General features: G+C 39.2%; 1 protein-coding gene and 1 non-coding gene across 5 annotated transcripts in view; both read right to left on the bottom strand.

Annotated features, from left to right (window-relative positions):
• unc5db (unc-5 netrin receptor Db) overlaps positions 1-21,106 on the bottom strand; it is a 201,617-nt gene that overhangs the window by 75,473 nt on the left and 105,038 nt on the right. For all 4 annotated transcript variants that reach the window (XM_061817331.1, XM_061817334.1, XM_061817332.1 and 1 more), the window contains exons 3-5: positions 10,351-10,494; positions 9,101-9,204; positions 541-721 (exon numbers count right to left, since the gene is read on the bottom strand). In XM_061817331.1, coding sequence (XP_061673315.1) covers positions 541-721; positions 9,101-9,204; positions 10,351-10,494 — 429 coding nt within the window. The remainder of the gene's footprint in view (positions 1-540; positions 722-9,100; positions 9,205-10,350; positions 10,495-21,106) is intronic.
• trnai-gau (transfer RNA isoleucine (anticodon GAU)) lies at positions 18,399-18,471 on the bottom strand. The gene has a single exon. It is a non-coding gene; the product is annotated as a tRNA-Ile (tRNA).

Raw genomic sequence — 21,106 nt, 5'->3', positions numbered from 1 at the left:
CCTCTAGAAGGTAACTGTGAAAAAAAAAAGAAAGTAAAACAGTGAGCAAGCTTTATTCCTTGTGGTGGATATAAGGCTCTTTCTTTCCTAATTGCCCATTCAATTCCTAGCTCTGGGATTAAGATAAAGGCTAAGAGCTGCAAAAAACAGCCATTACATGGAATTGCTATTTCTAAAGGCAACGTTGATTCATGGTTTTCGACAGGTTGGAGCCGACCACTTAGTGGTGGGACTAAAGCGGTTACAGTGTGGGCCTAAAGTGTGTGGAAGCCAAATGTTGAGAAGTGTTATTGAAGATAGTGAAGCCACATTTAATTGCAAGAAGGACCCCAAGCAAATGAATCCATGGTATAACACTGCACGGGCCTAAGCAACCGGATCATAATTTCCTTTCATACAGTATAGAGTCAGGGAAATAAATTGTATCACTCTTCAGTGAAGTACAAAGGTAACAATTTAATATGTTTCATAATGGTGAGGGATTCCAATGAGATGTATATGAAGTACCTGCTCTATAAAGATTGCTGGGGTACAACATACCAAAAACTGTCACAGTGGCTGTAGCACTGCGTCTCTTCGCCACAATGTTGCTGGCCATGCAAGTGTAGTTTCCCGAGTCCGAAAGACGAGCCTCATTAATGATGAGGTTGTGGTCTGCCCTTGTGTCGATGTTGTCGTCAGTTTGGGAATTGACCACCTCTTCATTCCTCAGCCATTCCACCTATACAGTAGAGGCAATAAAAAGGTGAATAATATCAGCAGTAGCAAAGAATACGCAATTGACTTAATTCAGGTTACACAGAATCTAAACACAAAAACCAAAGTATGTTGCAATTCTACAGGGAAGAGTATTGAAGTGGACAGCCTAACTTGGGTTTTTATGTGACCTATTTCTGAAAGTCTTTTTGACCAAGTAAAAAATTCAAGCAAAAATAAAGGAAGTATCCCAAGTGTATGAACTGAATAGAAGAATACAGAGTCCAAAATAAACACGGTGAAGCAGCACTTAAAGCTCAAGTATCATCAAATGGATGATTTTTGGTATATTATTAATGAAAAACCCACAGCCAATATGGTCCCATGTGTTTTTTCACCACAAAACATGATTTTGACGAATACAGCTTTTTGTAACTCCCGCCATGAAAATCCTCTCAGGAATTTGTTGTCGAGAAGAAGTAGGAAGTGACGTAAAGGACAGTGGCGCACCCTCGTGGACTCGTTTGTTTCCATGAGTTTTACCTCCGCGAAGGTAGCTCGTTGTTCCTTCGTGTTAGCCAAAATGCCGGCTCATTGCATTGCTGGACATTGCTTCAACACTCGGGAGAATGGAATTACCCTTCATAAGTTTGAAAGAGACCCTGTTCGTTGTGAAAAATGGAATGCACGGGTGCAAAGGACGAGAGCTTCGTGGGTTCCAAATAACAGGTAGGTGTTTATACAGCTACTAAAAAAAATAGTTTGGGGCGGACCACGTAATCGGTCTCTCTCATAACGTAGCAAAAGATCCGTGTATGAAATGCGTTGATGTCCGCATACAGCTACTAAAAAAATAATAGTTTGGGGCGGACCACGTAATCCGTCTCTCTCATAACGTAACAAAAGAACCGCGTATGAAATGTGTCGATGTGTGCATCGCCCAGCCAACAATTTCTCACTCAGCCTGCAACATAGCTCGGCTACACCCCCTCCTTATATAGCACGGCGGGCCGAAACTCAGCCACACTGGCTGAGGCGCCGCGTTCGGCGGTCACATCTTCCGCGAAGGCTGCGTGTCAGGCTTTGCGATGGGGGCGGCTCTAAAGAAACTAGCAGAGAATGTGTTACTCAGTCGCGTGCAAGCATGAAGCGCGCTGGCTCGACTGTAAACACAAAGCGCCACCGCTCGGCTCCATCATAAGCCACACCGGCCGGCTGCGATGAGCCGCGATGGCTCATCTCCGCCGCGGAAGTGGATTGGACGGGATGTGGTTTGGCCATGATGGCATATCATCTGAATATGGCTCGAAACAATAGTGTAATATTGCCCCGGTAACTTCACTGATTTGTGTGGTGTTGTTTTTTTCAAAAAGAGCTTCCGAAGGGGCGTTGGAAAAATCCGAATATCTCTGTTGTTCGGCTTCCATAGTAGCGGGCACTGCGCGTTTTCAACGGCGGAAGTGACAATGACGTCAAGGACAGATGACGCAACTAATATGGTGACCACTTGGATGTCGAGGGACACTTAATTGCACAACTTTGTGCATGGGTGACGCGCTCTCCGCTCACTTTTTTTTTTTGTAAAGACATTGAAGTGAATACTGTTATATGTATTTTTCATTACAATATCTATTTTAGAATGTATATAGGGATGTCACCCGCACTTTAACTGTTATGTTGCACACAAATGGAAAAAGTTGCCGACAGAAGTGATGCCAGCCCCAAGTGTGAATGATTTTAAGTCCAGGTTAAAAAATCTTTTTTTTTTTCATGTATTTTCATGTATTTACACAAAATTTGCTTTGGTATAAGTAGCCATATTAGAACAGCCAAAAGAATAAAAAAAAAATCAAAATATTTTAACTGTACTGTGACCGGACGGTGACCAGTTCAGGGTGTACCCAACCCCTCGCCCAAAGATAGCTTGTATAGGGTCCAGCACACCCATGACTCTAGTAAGGATAAGCTTTAAAGAAAATACTCTACACATTTGGTTGTGTCAAAAGTTCACAAAAACATGTTCTCTTCTGAGAAGATGCAGATTAATATTTGAAACACGTTTTTCACAAAACTGTGATGTTACAAACATAATTACTGGTCAGATGCAGTCAACCCTGCATTGTGGTCACAATTAGGTTAGACACAACAAACATCCATCAATCCATGCTTTTTCTGAGACGCTTATCCTCACGAGGGTCAGGGGACTGCTGGAGCCTATATCAGCTGTCATCAGCCAGGCAAAGTACACCCTGAACTGGTTGTCAGCCAATCGCAGGGCATGTGGAGACAGACAACAGTAGGAGTCACAATCACACCTAGGGGAAATTTAGAGTGTGCAATTAATGTTGCATTTATTTAGGATGTGGGAGGAAATCAGAGAACCAGTAGAAAAGCCATGGAGGCACGGGGAGAACATGCAAACGCCACACAGGTGGGTCTGGGATTTGAACCCCGGTTCTCAGAACTGTGAGGCCATAGCTCTAAAGCTGCTCCACTGTGCATCCACAACAACAAACATTCAAGCCATTATACATTCAAGGAAAGCACTGTAACCAATTACCAGCAAGAAAGAAGGTAACTAATTAAGAATTGCAAATGTAGTGATGCTTTGCTGCTTCAACACTGTGAAAATAGCTGCATCATTGCTTTTGCAAATTGCATTTCATAGTCTGTCAGGACAGGCTGGGCTGACATATTTATAGAAAGCATGCAAACACCATTCAATTTATGTGTGGATGTAAATAGTAAGTGCCTGTGGGCATGCAAACCCTAAGTAAATAGAAATGACATAGATGGCTAAGGGATGATAGATTGCAATATGTATGGACATGAATAAATGATAACAGACATCAAAACAGTAGTATAATTTCTGACATCATGGTGTTTTCCCCCCACACACTGTATTTCAGTCACTGGTCTTTCTATAAACACCTGTTGTGAGACTTTTTCCTCAAGGTATGGAAATGCTCCTTCTACAGATATTTTTCCTTTGATGTTTTTCCTTCAAAAATACTGTGTTCCTGACAATTAAGTAAACGTTTCGCCACAGTGTGTATTGGCAGTACATCCCCTTTGCCTTGTCGTTGATGAGAAAATGCACGATGTGACAGTGCCTAATTGCTTTGTGATTAAAGTCATCAGTCACTGAGTAGATGTTGTCAGAAGTAGCATCCCGCAGTCATGACAACTTTTATTGTATGCATTTATTTTAGTTTTCATGTGAATCAAAAAAGGCAATTACCAAGTCACGCCAGTGGGTCCTTGCTGTGTTTGAGGTAACATTATTTGTTTGCTTTAGCAGCAGTTGGTTTAAGATAAAAGACGTGTGAGTGCAAGAGGGAGAGAGAGCGAGAGAGAGAGAGTGGCAATGGCTCATTGGCACATTTGTTTCAATTACTACAGTATATGGACTTCAATGTCAACCTTGACATCGACGTTTTGATGAGGCGGGATCAACATCAAGGGATCAAGCCTGAGGATACCTAGACTGGCCCAGAAGGTGACCTCCCACAGGCCATCTCAGTGGCCGAGTCCCCCCATCTCCTTAAAAGTGTGTGCACATACGCATACATGTAATGCATTCAGACGATATTTGCTGATGGTTATATGGTGTGAAATGTGTTGGCTAAAGACACATTAGAGGACAGAAATTCACTGTTATGTGTGACACTGCAGCCGTCATTGAAATTTATGAGGATGGCGATCGAGACCTTGCCAGCTGACACTTTCTTCCCCTGCTTGTATGTTTTGTTGTTCCAAAACAAGTGGCCATTGATGTCAAGGTAGCCCAGCTAAAACAATGAGCTTGACCTTCTGCTGTAATTAGAAAAAAAATCTCTGCTGAGTCATGCTAAGTCAAGAGTTACAATTAAGCCCCCTGTAGATAATGTTAATTGCAGATATAATCTCATGGTTTCCACGATTACCATTTGGCATTCTCTGAGGGACAGATAATGCCAATGATACTTTCTGGGAAGCAAAGCTGAGGAGACAGAGTTGATCCAGTAGGTGGATTCTACCTGAAAACAATCAGCACGGCATGAATAGCCATTCAAAATGTCTGCAGATGCTTTAAAATCAGGTTGGCTGAGTGTGCCCATATAAACAGTCGCCAGATAGCAGCAGGTAGACTCACAGGAGCTATCTGTGCCTCAGTGGTGCTCTCCTGGTCTGGAGGTTAATCAGAAAAAGATATGGTGGGAAACACAGAGTCGCTTGCATCAGTGATCTGCCTCTCTCATTGGTTTCCAAATGCCACTTCTCCTCCCCTCTGAGACACAACATACTCCATTCCTACTCCGTGTTTTGTCAGAGCTAACTAAAAAAAAGACACTCATGGTGTCGGACTGGGAGGAATGAGGCTTGGCTTGACCATGACGATCATTATCCGGTTGCTAGAAGACCTTATCTGACAACTGTAATCATAAAATAGGATGCAAATACCAGCAAAATTAGAAAAGTGGGGGTAAAAAAAAAATGAGGCCATGTGAGGTATTTTAATGGTAAATTGTGGATATTTATATGGTAAATCGTTTGGGAGGATCATAACAATGTTTTGCTAAAGCTCAATAAATAACAGCTTGTATCCTGAGAGCATTGTAATTTATTAGATTTTCCTGGGTGTCAAGGCTTAGACAGTCTACCCAAGTCACTACTGAAGATGAGGATTCATCTTGGATTAAAGACTTTTGCTGAAAAAGATGGGCTCCCATTTGGATGTTCATTTCACACTTATTTTCAGAGATACACCTCAAAGGAATCGCATTATACAGAGTGCTAGTGTACTCCTTCTCCAAATGTTAAAGGACTGCCTCTGCATTCACATTGCTGCTTTTCTTGTGGGGATATTAAGTGAAGGGTTGGTTTCGGATTGCCAAAAAGAAAATAAATTAACAACTAAGAAACCACCCATTCATTAAAGAGACCAATTACAGTCTGATATTGGACACTATGCCAATATTCAAAATATTCAAATTATACATTAAAATTATCTCACATCTGTCCTAAAATATCAGTTTTCAGGTCAGATCACACAGATGGCTTAACCATAGTAGAGCTGTAGGTATACAGTATACAAACAAAAACCCAGTTCTTTTTTGGCTGCACCAAGCCAGCTACAAGATTTAGTTTTCTTGCTACCGGTTAGGTCTCAATATCCATGACAAAAATCATTGGCACTCCAGCTGATTTCAGCCTCTACCTTTGTAACCAATGCTTTCTGCTAAATCTTTCTCAAAACAGAACTAGTTCGAAGTGATGAGCACAGAGTTTGAAACGCTTGCAATGGACCCTTCCCTAAGCACGCTTTCCCTATTCTCGATTGACTTTCCTTATCCTCTGGTTATGTATTCTTGCCACTGCCTGAACTGTTTGTACCACCAAATGCCACAAAATAAACCATCGTACCATTTCTAAATCATGCAACAGCAAATATACAGGGACAGGAACAACACCATGGAACAAGAGCACACAAGGCCGAATAAACAGGTTGTTTGCCTCGTGTGACGTCACAGTGCTGGATTGAGCTGAAGACCGGAAGGTGCTGGATCTAAAAAGCAGCATGTGCCTTCTGCAACACATTTCTTGATTAAACTGCTGTATATCTGCTATATATCATTTCAAAATGGCAGATGTTGTTTGTAAAGGGGTCCTAGGGTTATCAAGAATAATGTTAACATATTTGTCCGCATTTGAAAATCGTAAAGTTTGTCTTAATCGTGCATTCATTTTTTAATCAGTGATGAAAACAATACAAATGGATTAAAAATCATCAATATCAGGACTAGAGGAACAGGTTTATCAAGCTAAGACTGAAACTGTAATACCACAGGCAAGTTTGGTCCCTCACCTTTTCCCTGTCTAATGTTTATTTAACACATGCTGTGTCCAAGTTAATTCAATAAAATAGCCAAACTCCGAGAAAACAAAGAGGTTTTTCTTTTAAAAAATGTGTTTTAGTAACATTCTCGGCCAGAAGGAGAGCTATTGAAACTTGACTATCGTAAAAAGAATAAGTTAACAAAATGTTTTTGGGGGGCAGGCATTTAAAATTGTACCTGACTGCCTGAAAAGTAATTTGCCTCATTGTTACATGACTAAACGGGTGATGACATGATTGTTTGAAACCCAACTTACTTGTTTGATTTATTGCTGGCATTTTTGAGCAAAAGATAAATACATGTCCAGTATGTAATTTATTCAGAAAAATATGGTATATGTAAACAAGAAAGAAGTCTAAATTTTGGATATGGTCATATTTGGTAGCTAACTTGTTTTAAACAACAGACAGTGAATCTGTGTAATATTCCTACAGCGTTGTTGTCCTAGTCTTCTTCCAGTGACCTGAACTGGAAGGAAGTGCTTTGTCCTGTTTTGTCAAATGTGGGAGTTGTTTGCTCATAACCCTTATTTGCTGGCCCTGAGATCCTTAGTAATATAGATATTCATTTACAACAGAAGCTCCTGCTTTCCAAACCACACGTTTTATTTGTATTTATCCTCTCTCCTATTGCACCAATGTATCCTGACACTACAACACTCATCACCATCTCTAAATTTTATAGAACCAGTTGCGCTGAAATTGACTGCGCAGAAGATATTGGACTCAACATTATTCACTCCTATCTTTTGTGACTGGACTCCTTTGTGTTGCCAAAGGATTATATATGAGGTTGTGATTTTGGTCTATACTACTCCAATCTATTTTTATCCACACAGTGGATTCCGTAGGATTGCGATGACATCAGCACCATCCACCATTTCGTTGTTGAATCATTTATACGGCGCAGGGCTCAGGACTAAACTCCACTATCTTTTAGATAGCCATTTCATGGTCACTGGACCTTATATAGTAGACATTTGGTATTTTCAATGGTAGTGACATTTAAATGTAGTATTTGCCTCATGAGTCAGGTGATCCCTTTGTGAGAAATATATGATAACTTTCTCAATGGGAGACACACTTGAATTGAACCATTGGTGATTAAAATTGTTAATGATCAACAATCACACGCACACAATTAACAGTAAATCCATTGGCATCAAAGTACTTTAAATCTCAAATTTTAGTCAATGTAAAATGGTCTGTAGTATCTGATGAAAGATAAGAAACTACTGATTGTGGTTGAAGGTATTTTTGTAAAAACAAAACAAAAAAAGGTCCATTATGACTTTATGATCTCAAATATCTAAATTTACATCTGGGTTAGGTTAGGTATAATCCACAATGACTCCCGTTCTGACGTGTAAAATATATAAAAAATACAAGACAGTATTTCATGTAAACAGCACACACACATGCATGTTTTGTTTTCCCACCAAAGAGCTCAATAGACAAAGGATGACATGAAAATTGAAAAACCCATAACTAAATTAACCCCCTCAAAGAAAAATGTTTCCATTACGTGATATTTTACTCAGAATTACAAGTAGGCCTCTGAAATAAAACATTTAGTTGTTGAGTAAAAAAAAAAAAAAAAAAAAAATCTAAATCTTCCATCACCACCAGTTTCATCATCATAATTCACCTTCAATTAATTTGCATCTGGTGAGAAAAGAAAGGCAAGGTACAGTCAATAATGAACCTTAACGGTTAGTGTTAAGTATGCAGAAAGAGCGTATACTATTTAAAAATGGGACATTAGAGAAGATATAAATGTGACATATCACATCCAATTTAGGAAGTGCAAATTCAGCCGACAGTAATCTTATCCACACAGAAGTAAGAGAACCAAACCTGATCCATCCATCCATTTTCCACACTGCTTATCCTCACTCAGGTCATGGGTGTACTAGAGCCAATCCCAGCTATATTTGGGCGAGAGGCAGGGTACATGCACATAAAAAATGGACTCACACCTAAAGGTAATGCTTTTGGGATGTGGGAGGAAACTGGAGAACCCGGAGAAAACCCACGTAGGGACAGGGAGAACATCTAAACTCTAAACAGGTGATCCTGCATTTGGACCCAGTTCCTTGGAACTGTGAGAGAGATGTGCGAAGGACACCCAACCTTGTTCTAGTCAAGAATTTTCCAGTTACGATCACCCTTTAGTCAGTTTTAAAGCATATTTCAGTGGTCATTGGATATTTCTAATAAAAGAGTGTCACAAGACTTGGAACCATCCTGGCATTTTAAGGCAGTTTGGTTTAATGTCATCCCACTCGCTATCTTTGCTGACTCAGTCGCTGTCAAAAAAACACTTCTATTTCCCTTCAAGTCTTGGCACTGGCGGTATCAAACAAGTATATCAATCTCCTAAAGGTCATAGGAAGCATCGACTGTCTAGATTTCTGAGTTTAATCTGGATGAATAACGTGAGACACTTGATTCACATCTGCTCTGCTCAGAGGGAGTATTTGCTTCTCGTCTTTCAGGAGAGAGGGTAAGAAGTTTCCGTCATACCTCTGCCACAGGCACTCCCTCTGGAGGGCGACAGTGCAGAACGATCATCCCATTGATTGGCACTTCCTTCCCCTGGGGGTCCTGCTCAAAGTTTTTTCTCAAGTCTGTGCGGGGAGATAAGAGGCAATGGTCAGGTGTCAAGTGTGACGGTCATCTTTACATCAATCCCATCCAGCTCAAGAGGGTCGCACTGCCCCTGTGTGCCATGACCTTCCAACGTGATTGAGAATGCCATGGCCGTCAACTAGATGATCTGTTTACAAGGTGGTTTTAAGGACATACTGAATGTCAGGTCATCAAGGCTGCACTGTGCATTACAAATGAATATACAATAGTGAGATTTTTGCCGCAATAATAAAATGGATTTCAAAGATTTGCATTGAAGCTATTTGGCGAAAAAATGAAAGACAAAATAATCAATTTGTGCACCAGTCACGATGTGTCTTTTGGCACTACACGAGTTGTGCAAAGATTTCATGTGGCTCACAAGGGCTTCTATTCCTGCAAGAGCTGAAAAGTGGGGGCGAGCCAAAATAATAAAATGCCCAATATGTGTTTTTAATTTAGCTTTTATTTAGTTCCAGGTTTTTTTCAAAAGACACATCGGTTTTAAAAAGGTGTCCTTTTAAAATTGTCACTATGACTGTGAGAAGAAAAATGTTAAAATGCTACTGAATGACGACAATCTGTCAAAAAAATAGGGTTTAAATAACAGATAAATGGATATTGGAATGGATGAGAGGAGATAGTTGGAAACAAAACGGTTAAGCATTGTATTATTTTGGACCCTAGCGGTATAGAAAATGGATGGATGGATCTACTTAATTAATCTTGTCTTCTCTTATAAGAAGTTTTAGATTTCTTATGTTCAGAAAAATGTTTTTCGGGTACAAATAAAAGTTTCCTTACCTTGCTGACAGTTTCTTTGAAGCAGTGACCGCCCTGATGAACGCTGAAGCATCAACTTGCTACTAAGTTGACAACTGCTAGCTAGGTGAACAAACTTCCATTTACTTTACTCTTTACTTTGTAAAAAACTTACTTAAATGGTTTTCTGAACATAAGAAGTCTCAAACTTATTAGATTTTCTTGCCCGGGCCATACCCTTGTATTTTTTTGTGTGTATTAAGAAGGTTTGTCCTGGAAATAAGTAAAAAGTTCCATTGCTGATATAAAGCATTGCACCACTAAATCTATGATGTAATGTATGATGATGGAAGCTGGACTACACAAATTGCTGAAATACTGACAGGCAATGCGAACGGTAGCCTTGCGACTCTTGGAGGTACCGAGGTGACTCCACGCCACACACAGACACCAGAAGTCCTCTGGGCCATGGAAATCCTCTACCTGCTGCCGGGACACATTGATCATCACCTCCCGCACTTTGAGTCCTGCCAACAGATGAGAATGTTTATGTTTTTTTTTTCTTCCACATTTTTGTATTTTGCACAACCAACCAAATTGCGTACATTTTATGCAGTAGATGAAACAAAGGCAATAAAAGTTGGGTTTTTGTCAGATACCAATCGTACTGGCAATGCCGGGAGAGTTCATGTTTATCAGAGTAGTGCCAAAGCTCAGGTGAGAAAGAAGTCTAATGAATAGTAACCTTTAGAATTAAGATCCCTCAGGGAATTTGCAATCCATACACTGACATTCAACTGTTGTGTATGCAGGGATAGTCTTTGTATATTCTTTGACAAGGCTTCTACACATTCAAAATCTGAAGATTGCTTCTGAAAGTATCACTTGAAATAGGAATATACCCATTAAATAATTATTTAACAATATGGAAGGCAAACCTTCAAAGAGCATATTGCGAGTGTAAATTTGGACAGAAGAGATTTTAGCCTGATGGCAGCGATATGTAGAACTATTGTATAAAAGACTTCAAAACATTACACGATGTAATGTACTCATAAAAAGGGTGCCAGTATACAGTAGGGTGCCAAAAAATCAAATTGTACAATGCTTTGAGAATGTTAAATGAATTCTAGAGAAGGAAGAAAAAAAATATTCAATTTGAAAATCCCCTAAAATGACTCATAAATATTTGTCGCCCTGTCACAAAGCTTCACTTCACTTCATGCACACATTTTAATCTGATTCATCGGTGTAAGGCAGATATGTGCTCCCACTGCTCCTCAGAGTAGCCTACAGGACCTCATTCACGTTATTGGATTGAAGGCAAGACGTGGAATGCAATGCAACTTTTGCAGTGCCACACTAATAAACAAGGCTTTAATCTGACAAGCTCTTATTGGAGTCAAACAGCTACAGACGGCGGGTGCAGAGTTTGAAAAATACTGAATTGCAATTAAACCCAACTGAATGACAAAAGAGATCCATGTTGTTGTTCACAGTCAAATTAAAGAGGAAACATTTCAAAATGGTGCTGGGTATGAATGACATACAAACTATAATCACTGGGCTTATGAAGACGGTCATACAGATTTGTTGTATTTGTTAAAGTACTTTTCACTCTCTCTTGGATGAATTAAAGTTGAGTTAATTGTAGTCCTTTTTCACTCAACATCTTGAAATGATTAACTATATGAATAATTCAAATCAAGAAATCCTTCACCAGAAGTGTACTTAAATTCTATTGATATGGAGGCACTGGGATTTGAAAGAGCTCTGCAAAATAATTTATTCAGTATTTTTCATTACATACGACAGATTATTTACTTAGTGCCTTATCCTGACTGAGTACGTTACTGATAATCCGGTACCTTACACAGGTACACTGCGAAGAGGAAGGGATGGTTTTTGTAATTGCCCAACATAGTCAGATGTCTCCTCCGTAAACAAATACTAGACAGTGCAGCTCAGCCTCTGGGTAGTGGGCTGCATGCTAATGATTTGCATTTGGAAGTATGCCAAACATCTTTATCATCGACTATAATATGGATCAGTATCATATAAACATGAATATTAGTGCGCAAGGGAAAAAAAAACCTTTGGTACAAACAACTTGAAGCAGAATCTAAAAAACCTCTCAATGGGTAATGATATGAACCAATCACAAATGTTATTTGTAAATTTATAGCATAATCATATTCATATTTGGTTTATCTAATAGTTTTTGTTTAAGTGGAGAAGAAAAATTAGCACTTGTGAGTTTTTTGGGTTCATATTAAATTTGATATGTTGCTGTTTAATTCACTTTATTCCCTTATTGTAGCCAATGTGAATAAAACTGCAACCTTAAAACCATGGTATGGACTGAATGCTAATTTTTGGGATCTCATTAAATAAAATTAAGCTTAGTTTGTACAGTACCTTTCATATGTAAAACACAAAGTGGTTTACAAAAGACAAAACATCACTTCTAGAGGAAAAAGTCAAACATCAACATGTCAACTCAATGCTAGGTTTTGAACAATGAGCAACAATAAATTGAAACAATTTCTTCATTATTCATCTTGTGAAGGATTATCAGATATAAACAACATTATTTTCATTTATTCAAAACCTTTCAGATATACCATGCTCTTCCCAGTGTTGCCCTGTGAAATGTAAAATGTAAATATTCTAAAAGCTGTAAATGTAAATGAGGTATCCGAGACAGCTGTATAACTATAACATATCTTATAACCCTTTTAATGGAGAATATGTGCTGACATCATTTATGTTGCTTATATATTCTTGCACAACAAAACAAAGATTGTGTTCCTTTTTTTATCGAGATGTGGCTGCCACCTCTTAGTCACACCCTTAGTGGAGAGTGAGACACAAACATAACTCATAATTTCTCTAGCAGCAACTGAGGGCTGGCAAGTGACAGTGTGGGTGTGGGAAGCGAGATTGTGGAGAAAATAATAATTAATGACTTCCCATGATGGCGTAAAAAGCCCGAGCTTTTATTTCGAGAAAAAGAGAAAGAAAACACTGATGGCTTGTGGGAGAGGGAGGCACAACGCATTAGAACACAGCGAGTGGCACTCTCTTTAAGATGGAATGGAAAGTGTTGACAGGTGGCTTGCCTGACAGACAGAGCAGAGTGCTGCCATTGTGTCCTCTGTCATTCCGATTTGTTTATTGTCAGACCGTGTTGACAAGGCTCATTAGAGCAAATCACTTAATCGCTTTCTTCCCAGATTGGGATTGTTCTTTTAATTTGGTAAACCCATCCAAAAATCTGTATTTGTCTGTCTGTAAATCTACAAAGGCTGACTGTATGTTTCCCTCCTGCCATCGGTCCGTTAGATTTATTAATAATCCATCTAATAGACTGACTAATTTAAAAGTGGCTGATATTAAGCAAGGCCATAACTTGGCGAGTTTATTCACGACAATATCTCAGAGGATGAGATTCAAAGACACATTGACTTTCAAAAGACGTATTCTTCTTTTGTTTCCATTTTACGCAATGTCGCAACTTCATTGGAATTAGAGTTTGTAGATGCTCAGACTTCACGTCTTTGTGTCACGTGTGTGTATCATCTTTCTCGTTCTCATTTTTTGAACAGATTGCAAATGCTTTGGTACGTACATGAAAACAATTCCCTACAAGTCTTTGCCGTTTCTTGTATCATCAACTGCTCGTGTGATGTTCATGAAAACATCCTATAATGGTTAGTTTCACCCCCCACAATCGGCATTAGTTCATCGCATAAGTCTTTCTATCCAAAAGGGTTAAAGAAGCTGTCATATGTCAAGCATATTGCATATTACCATCAAACTTTCATCATCTTTTTTCCCCAGGTGAATCTTGAGTTCCACTAACAAAAGGAAATGTGTGAAGCATGAGATCAAACAATGATCAACCAGTTTTCCCAAATTCCTCAAAGATCTGATGATTTGTGAGATCCACCTTTGAGCTATTTCACTTTCCTTCTCTTCCATTCTCAATCATCAAATATATATACAGTATATATTATAAATATAACTGATAATTGAACAACAACTGTTCATTTCTTTTATGGTTATGTTTTGTTTAATAATAATGCTTTCTTATTTAAAATGTGAATTACAGTAAATTTGAATCCCATTAAAATAAAATGTGTAAAATATGTTTTGCCTGGTCGTTCATGTTTTCTTCAAAGAATTTCACCCATCTTAGAAATTATGCCTGGGTAATCGCACATATGAACACAAGTGTGTTTTCTCATGTACTAAATAAAAGCAGGGCTGTGAATTTCAAAGTAAGAGCAAGTTAATAAAAAGTAAGTATTATTTGTTCAAATAAAATCCTTAACTTCTGAATAATTATTTGAAAAAAAAAACAAAATACACACATGATTACTTCATGTTTAGGTTATATGGGTAGACATAAAATAATGCATTTAAAAATGCATTATACATAGCTAGAAGGGTTTTCCAGAATTTTGAGGGTGGTGTGTATTTTACATGAGTGTGCATTATACAACGTAAGTTAAGGCAAATACTTAAAGTTATGTTTTAATACAGAACAACGAGAGCATCTGTAATAACAGATTTTTTTAAATAGATACAATTAATTTTAATAATGACAGTACTGTCACTGCATTAGTGCAAAAGGTTAGTATGGCAGTGGTAGTAAGAAATACAATTACACAATTGTAAAATGTGTAAGAACGCCTGTGTTTTGGGCCAACCCACTAACTGAATATTAATCAATTTATATTTGTGTATTTTATAATCTGTCAAGTTGAAATAATATCCCCTCTTAAAAATGAGGGGATGTAAAATGAGCTTGTTTTTGTCCTATTCAGTGATTAAGTAAATAAAATCAACAAATCAATTGATTATTAATTATTCGCAACCGTACTTGAAAATGAAAGTCTAAGGGCATAATTGTGTTTTCTTTGTATAACTGTAATCATTTACTATTAGCTATGTTGTAAATATTCAATACCTGTTCGGTGTGCAAAAAAAAAAAAAAAAGTAAAGCGACACTGAAACTCTTACACATGGTTAGGGTGAGTTGAGTTTAGGTGGTGACACTATGGCAAGCTGAAAGTTGGCAGCCGTCACTAGAACCGGAGGCCCCTCTTCCTGGTTCACATGCCTAACCAACCAGGTGCACAGCCAAGCGACGACTAGCGGGATCCGCTTCAGAACGCGACCGCACGGGGACCCAATTCTCCTCCCACCGCCACCAGCAAGGGCTGCCCTAAGCTGGCGCCTCCACTTCGGTAATGATCCTTCTCCGGGTTCAAGAATGGAAACCTTAGCAGGACATGTTAAGACGAAGTTTATTATAAACATACAGCAAACAGGTATCTGGCTGGAGTTAGATCAGCGCTGCTGATTCATGAACGTCAAGATTTTCCTCATTTCCTTGAGTACTGGGCTAGCTTCTCACCCTTATTCCAAATAAGCACTGACAAACAGGGAAATTACTTTCACTTGTTTTGTTGGATGTGAAAGAAACACAGAAACTCACAATTTGTATGTTGGCAACCAAACTGTCTCCCATCTAACACTCAATTCATCTGAATACAACAATATGTCAACATTGAATTGTTACATTGATTTTTTTCACATTGAAAGATATACTTGAAGACAGCCTACATTTTTTAACATTTGTTTGTAGCTATTTGATATAATTTATTGAATTTATAGTGCAAGGAGTTAAAAACAATGTTATGGAAAATATGTTATTGAAAACAATAATAAATGCAGTATGTAAAAATTGCCTGGTAGCTGCATGACTTTTTTAAAACTTGTATTTAATCTATTTAAAGCAATTACTATTGAACCTTTGTCGTGAAAAATATACTTAAATTTGGACTATTAGTTTTTGCTATAGGCCACGAGTTGTGGTTTCAGGTTTGCTGAACTACATATGCAACTGTCCACTGAAATATTTTGAAGAAATAAAAGGAAATAGTTGCCTCCTCTGGTGACTAATGACTGCTCATTCATGAAGTAGTAATTTCATCACTCAATGAAATATTTTTGGGAAAAAGTAATGATATACTATAACTATTTTTTAAAAGTTGCTAATGTTATATTTGCAACTTCTTCCTCAAGAGTCTCATTATGCACCAGCACACCAAAAAGGCTCATTAACGGTGGCAAGCGTCCTGACTCCTGCAGGTATTGTTCGCTGTATGCTGCAGAATCACTGGAGCAACTACAAAGACAGTTTAAAATGAATCCTCACATTAGTTATATTATCTCCAAACTACTGGTGCCAGATCCGTGGTTCTTTAATCAGAGGCAGTCACATTTGGGAAGATGTCAAATTCTAAACATAAATAACAAAATCTTGTGCAGTCACGATGAGAAACATTTTCATTTAGAAAGCAAGGCCATGTTGAATGTTTAAATAGTAAGCGTTAAAGCAAGATGGTGCTATGGAAAGTCGCCGCAGTCAAAAGAAAATGTTTTATTCTGAAACCCATGAATGGTGAAGTGTGTGGAAGGTATGCGTAATTATTCCTTAATATTATCAAATTAACTATTTGTAGATTGCTGTTGTTTTGTTCCACAGTTCAAAACTGCTTAAAGGTCCACTGTGAAGAAATGCATGATTTTTAGTATGTTATTAATGGAAAAAAAGGCAGCCGGAATGGACCCATCCATTTTTTTCACCACAAAACATGATTTTGACGTAAACGTAAACCCTAACCCTAACCTAACTAAATGGCCTTTTGTAACTCCCTCCATGAAAATCCTCTCGGGGGATTTGTTTTTGAGAAGAAGCAGGAAGTGACATTAACATTAGCAGCGCACTCGGGCTGGCTTGTCTGTTTATACTAGTTTTAACTGCTGGAAGGTAGCTCTTTGTTCCTTCGTGTTAGCCAAAATGCCGGCTCGTTGAAAATCCTCTCGAGGGATTTGTTTGGGAGAAGAAGCAGGAAGTGATGTTAACAGCAGCAGCGTAATCAGGCTAGCATGTCTGTTTCTACTAGTTTTACCTGCTGGAAGATAGCTCGTTCTTCCTTTGTGTTAGCCAAAATGCCGGCTGGTTGTATTGATGGATATTGTTTGAACACTTGGGAGGATGGATTTACTCTTCATATTTTTAAAAAAGACCTGGTTCATCATGAAAACTGGATTGCACAGGTGAAAAGGACAAGAGCTTCGTGGGTTCCAAATGACAGGTAGATGTGTATACAGCTACTAAAAAAAACACAATAGTTGAGCGGGGGTACGTGATCCTCTCATAAACTAACAAAAGATCCGCGTACATAAGTCAGGGGTACTAAATATATCGATGTCTGCGTCGGATGGCCTCTGCACGGCCTTATGGATTGCCGCAAGACCGGGCCTGGCGTTCGCCCCGACGTGGACGTAAATCGGGCAGGGAGGTGGTTTGGCCCCAACGCGGAGGTGGTTTGGTCGCATACGGGAGGAGAAAGGAGCTCTCCCCCCTCCTGGCATTGGTCCTCCTAAGTACGCCACATACTGTCGGGGAGTCAGTTGTCAGTTAGAAGTGATCCGTGTCTCATCAAAATATGGCTCGAAATGATAGGTTAATATTGCCCAGGTCATTTCACTCGATTGTGAGATGTTCTCTTCTTTGAAAAGAGCTTCCATGTTCCATAGCAAGTTGCTTCTATGTGTTTTCAATACCGAATGTCCTGGTGTAACATCTGCTGATGACGTTGCAGGCAATATGGCGACCACTTGGATGTTGAATGAGACTTCCGCAACTTTCTGCATGGATCACACGCTCTCTGCTCATAGTTATTTTTTCGTATAGACATTGAAGTGAATAATGTTATGTATGTATTTTTCATTACAATATCTATTTTAGAATGTTTATAGGCATGACAGTGGAGCTTTAAGAGGAAAGCTTGAGACAATTGCATACTGGCTTCTTTTAGTGTTCTCCCTCGAGTTATAATTTTCTCAGACACAGTACAGTATTTTATATGATCACTGTTTTGTAAAGAGTTCTCAAGGTTGAGATAAAATGATCTCTGTTGGATAGCATCTAAGATCATGTTTTTATCAGCCCTAGACCAGTGGTTCTTAACCTTGTTGGAGGTACTGAACCCCACCAGTTTCATATGTGCACCGACTGAACCTTACGTTAGTGAAAAATAAAAAGATTTTTCTCAAATTCAAAATATACGTATGTGTGTTTTTCATTGGTGCACAAATTGAACCGTCTATGAACATCACCTTGTTCAAAGAACAAAACCAACGCAGTGCATGAACTCAAACACAGCAAATTTCTACAGGCAAATCTGGCAAGAAAAGTTCCCTATCAACTGACTACTGTTCTTCGTACTCAGTAAAAAGTAAGTTTCTTTCGGGGTCGCCACAGCGTGTCATCTCAGATGGACGCATATATACGTTTGGCACAATTTTTACGCCGGATGCCCTTCCTGACGCAACCCTTCTCAGGGAGTGGAGGCCCCAGTGGGATACGAACCCACAACCCCTGGTTTATCAAACCAGTGCTCTAACCACTGAGCTACGGGGCCTCACTGTTCTTCGTACTCAACATCTGTCGTATTAGGGCGGCACCAACCACCAGAGACAAGTTCCTTGCGTGATATTATACACTTGGCCAATAAAGCTGATTCTGATCAGTGTGACTTCTGCTGTTGCCTTTGAGAGACCAGTTCAGATATGGATGGCTTCACCTGGGCAAGTGCCACTCTTTTCATTTTCACAACAAAGTCTCTTCCTTTTCTTTGGTTTTATGTTGAGCATCCTCGAAAAGGATGACTCACAAAGATATGTTATAACAAATGGTATAAAAAAAAAAAACTCCAAGGCTTTCTTAGCAATGACGGAATACATTTCATGCAGATAAGATGCTGACTCCCATCATGTTCCGGAATACATGTAAATTCATGTTGTACATTTTCGTCCGATCACTTATTTTTTTTTTTTTTGGACATAGTATTGGTTAAAATATTAAAAAATTACTACAACAGTCACACACTAACTAATGAGTGTACTAGATTCCTCGCAACACTATTTTGGCCAAGCAATGTACTGTGATCATTTGCAGCCAATGATGACGAATTGACACGGTGAGTCAGGTGTGTCTTGACCACTGTGGCAGAGACTCTGCCGAACCCCTGAGAGCGACTCACCGAACCCCTAGGGTTGGATTGAAGCCAGGTTAACAACCACTGCCCTAGACCTAAAACATTTTCTTTTGCAAAGATTTTCATTTTTTCCCCCAACCCAAAACAAATACTGCTAAGTTCTGAATAAAAAAAATAACATCTGTAGAGTCTGTCAATGATTTGTTTCTTTCTCTAGCATGAAAATAAAATGATATGAAATAAAACAACAGTTTTACAGACCACTCTTCAGCCCTGGCAGCAAACCTGCGGTGAGGCTGAATAAAATTATTGCTGGAACTGAGAGACGTTATCACCTCTTCATTACCCCAAGGGGTGTACAGTAAAGGTAAGGGGGGAGTGTGTATATGTGTGTGAGGTGTATTGTCGGGGCACATTCGGTTAACAACCCCATTAACTGGCTCACAAAGCAACCCTAGAGCTATGATAACATCAATTCTGGCTCTAGAGGCCATAACGTATCAGCCAGAGATATAAACTACGTGTCCAGCCGGAAAAGTCTGTTGAAAAGTGGTGTCAGTGAAGTCGGTAAAAGGGCGGTAAGGTGTTGCCACCCATTTGTCAAATTAAATCCTCTATACTGCTGTCAAGACCCAACTTGACCATACAAATAAATAATTTTCCAACTAGTCCCTGACTACTTGGCAAGGCAGGCTGGTTGGTGACTATTTATCTCCCTTAGTTGGGTCTTCATAATACACACATGTACAAATATATCAAATGTGTACTATAGAAATACTGTATGCACACCATATGTGCATATCAACATGCATATGAAGTCCCTTCAACACAGACAGAAAGCCACATTATGTACAAATGCATCCATGCAATCTCAATACAATCTATGCAAACACATTCCAATCATTCCAGATGGCAGGGCATAATGCGCATTAATTCTTCACGTCAACACACACTTCATGCGACAATGTGTACTCACACGTCAACACACCCCAATACCAAGAGCCCCCTCGCAGATGTGGAATATACTGCAATGTATGAAGGCGAACGCTGTGTCTACTTGCTGCTCACAGATGATAACATTCACACTCTACAGCTGCTGGAAAGAAAGGTCAGGTTTTTTTTTTTTCTTTTCCCAGCCCTTTCTCTTCTATTCTGGTCCATGGGTTACTATTGAACAATTATATTCCATGGAGAAAGATGTTTGTGTGCTCCAAGTGTTAAATAGCTACATTACTCAAAGGAAGTCTTAATTGCCTTAATTAAAGTCACATAAAGGAAAATGTTAGAGTCCAAATGGCAATGGCGAGTCTTTTCTTTCAGAACAAACAAGGATAAAGACTTTTCCCCTGATGGAGCCAGGTGGCTCCTGATTTCCTCACACTCAAAAGTTGGAGGCGGTCATAACAATCAGGGAAAGTGCCAAGAGAGGTGTCACAGATGAATGACAGCTGAGTGGGAGGAGGCCAGTGTGTACCCATTCAAACTGGGGATCAGTCAGCATTCCTACTTGGTGTCCTGTTGAGTGCCTCAGTGAGACATGGAGGATTTTAATGCAACCATGCAAGGAGGCAAGAAATAGTCAAGGATGGATGTTGCTTCGAGGGAGAAATAGCCCCTATGTCTACCAAGCTCCTGTAGGTGGGGAAAGGGGCTTGTGTGATTATTATAATTCATGGAATTCCTTCTTATTCACTAGTAATTCAACATAATCTTTCAATAAGTAATGTATTTCTCTGGCTGCTCAAATTGTTAGTCCACATGGGCGCGCTGATAGCAAGGGAATCTCCAATATCACTGTGCCCCATCGGAAAGTTTTTCACAATTTTGTGAGGCAAGAATAATCATATTTGTTGTTGGATGTATACAGTTACTTATGTTCCATTCATTAGTTTTCGATACTTCCTGCTTTTGCCCAAAGATATCTGGGATAGGCTTCAGTACTCTGTGATCCTGAACAAGATCCAGGGTATGGAGAACAGATGGATGGATGGATGGGTGAAACAACCAGTCACACTCACAATCACACCTAAGGGCAATTTAGAGTCTCCAATTAATGTTG

The sequence above is a fragment of the Syngnathoides biaculeatus genome, chromosome 4 (assembly GCF_019802595.1).
Source record: "Syngnathoides biaculeatus isolate LvHL_M chromosome 4, ASM1980259v1, whole genome shotgun sequence".
NCBI classification, from domain to species: Eukaryota; Metazoa; Chordata; class Actinopteri; order Syngnathiformes; family Syngnathidae; genus Syngnathoides; species Syngnathoides biaculeatus.
The sequence above is the reverse complement of the archived record's forward strand: the minus strand, read 5'-3'. Positions and strand labels throughout refer to the sequence as shown.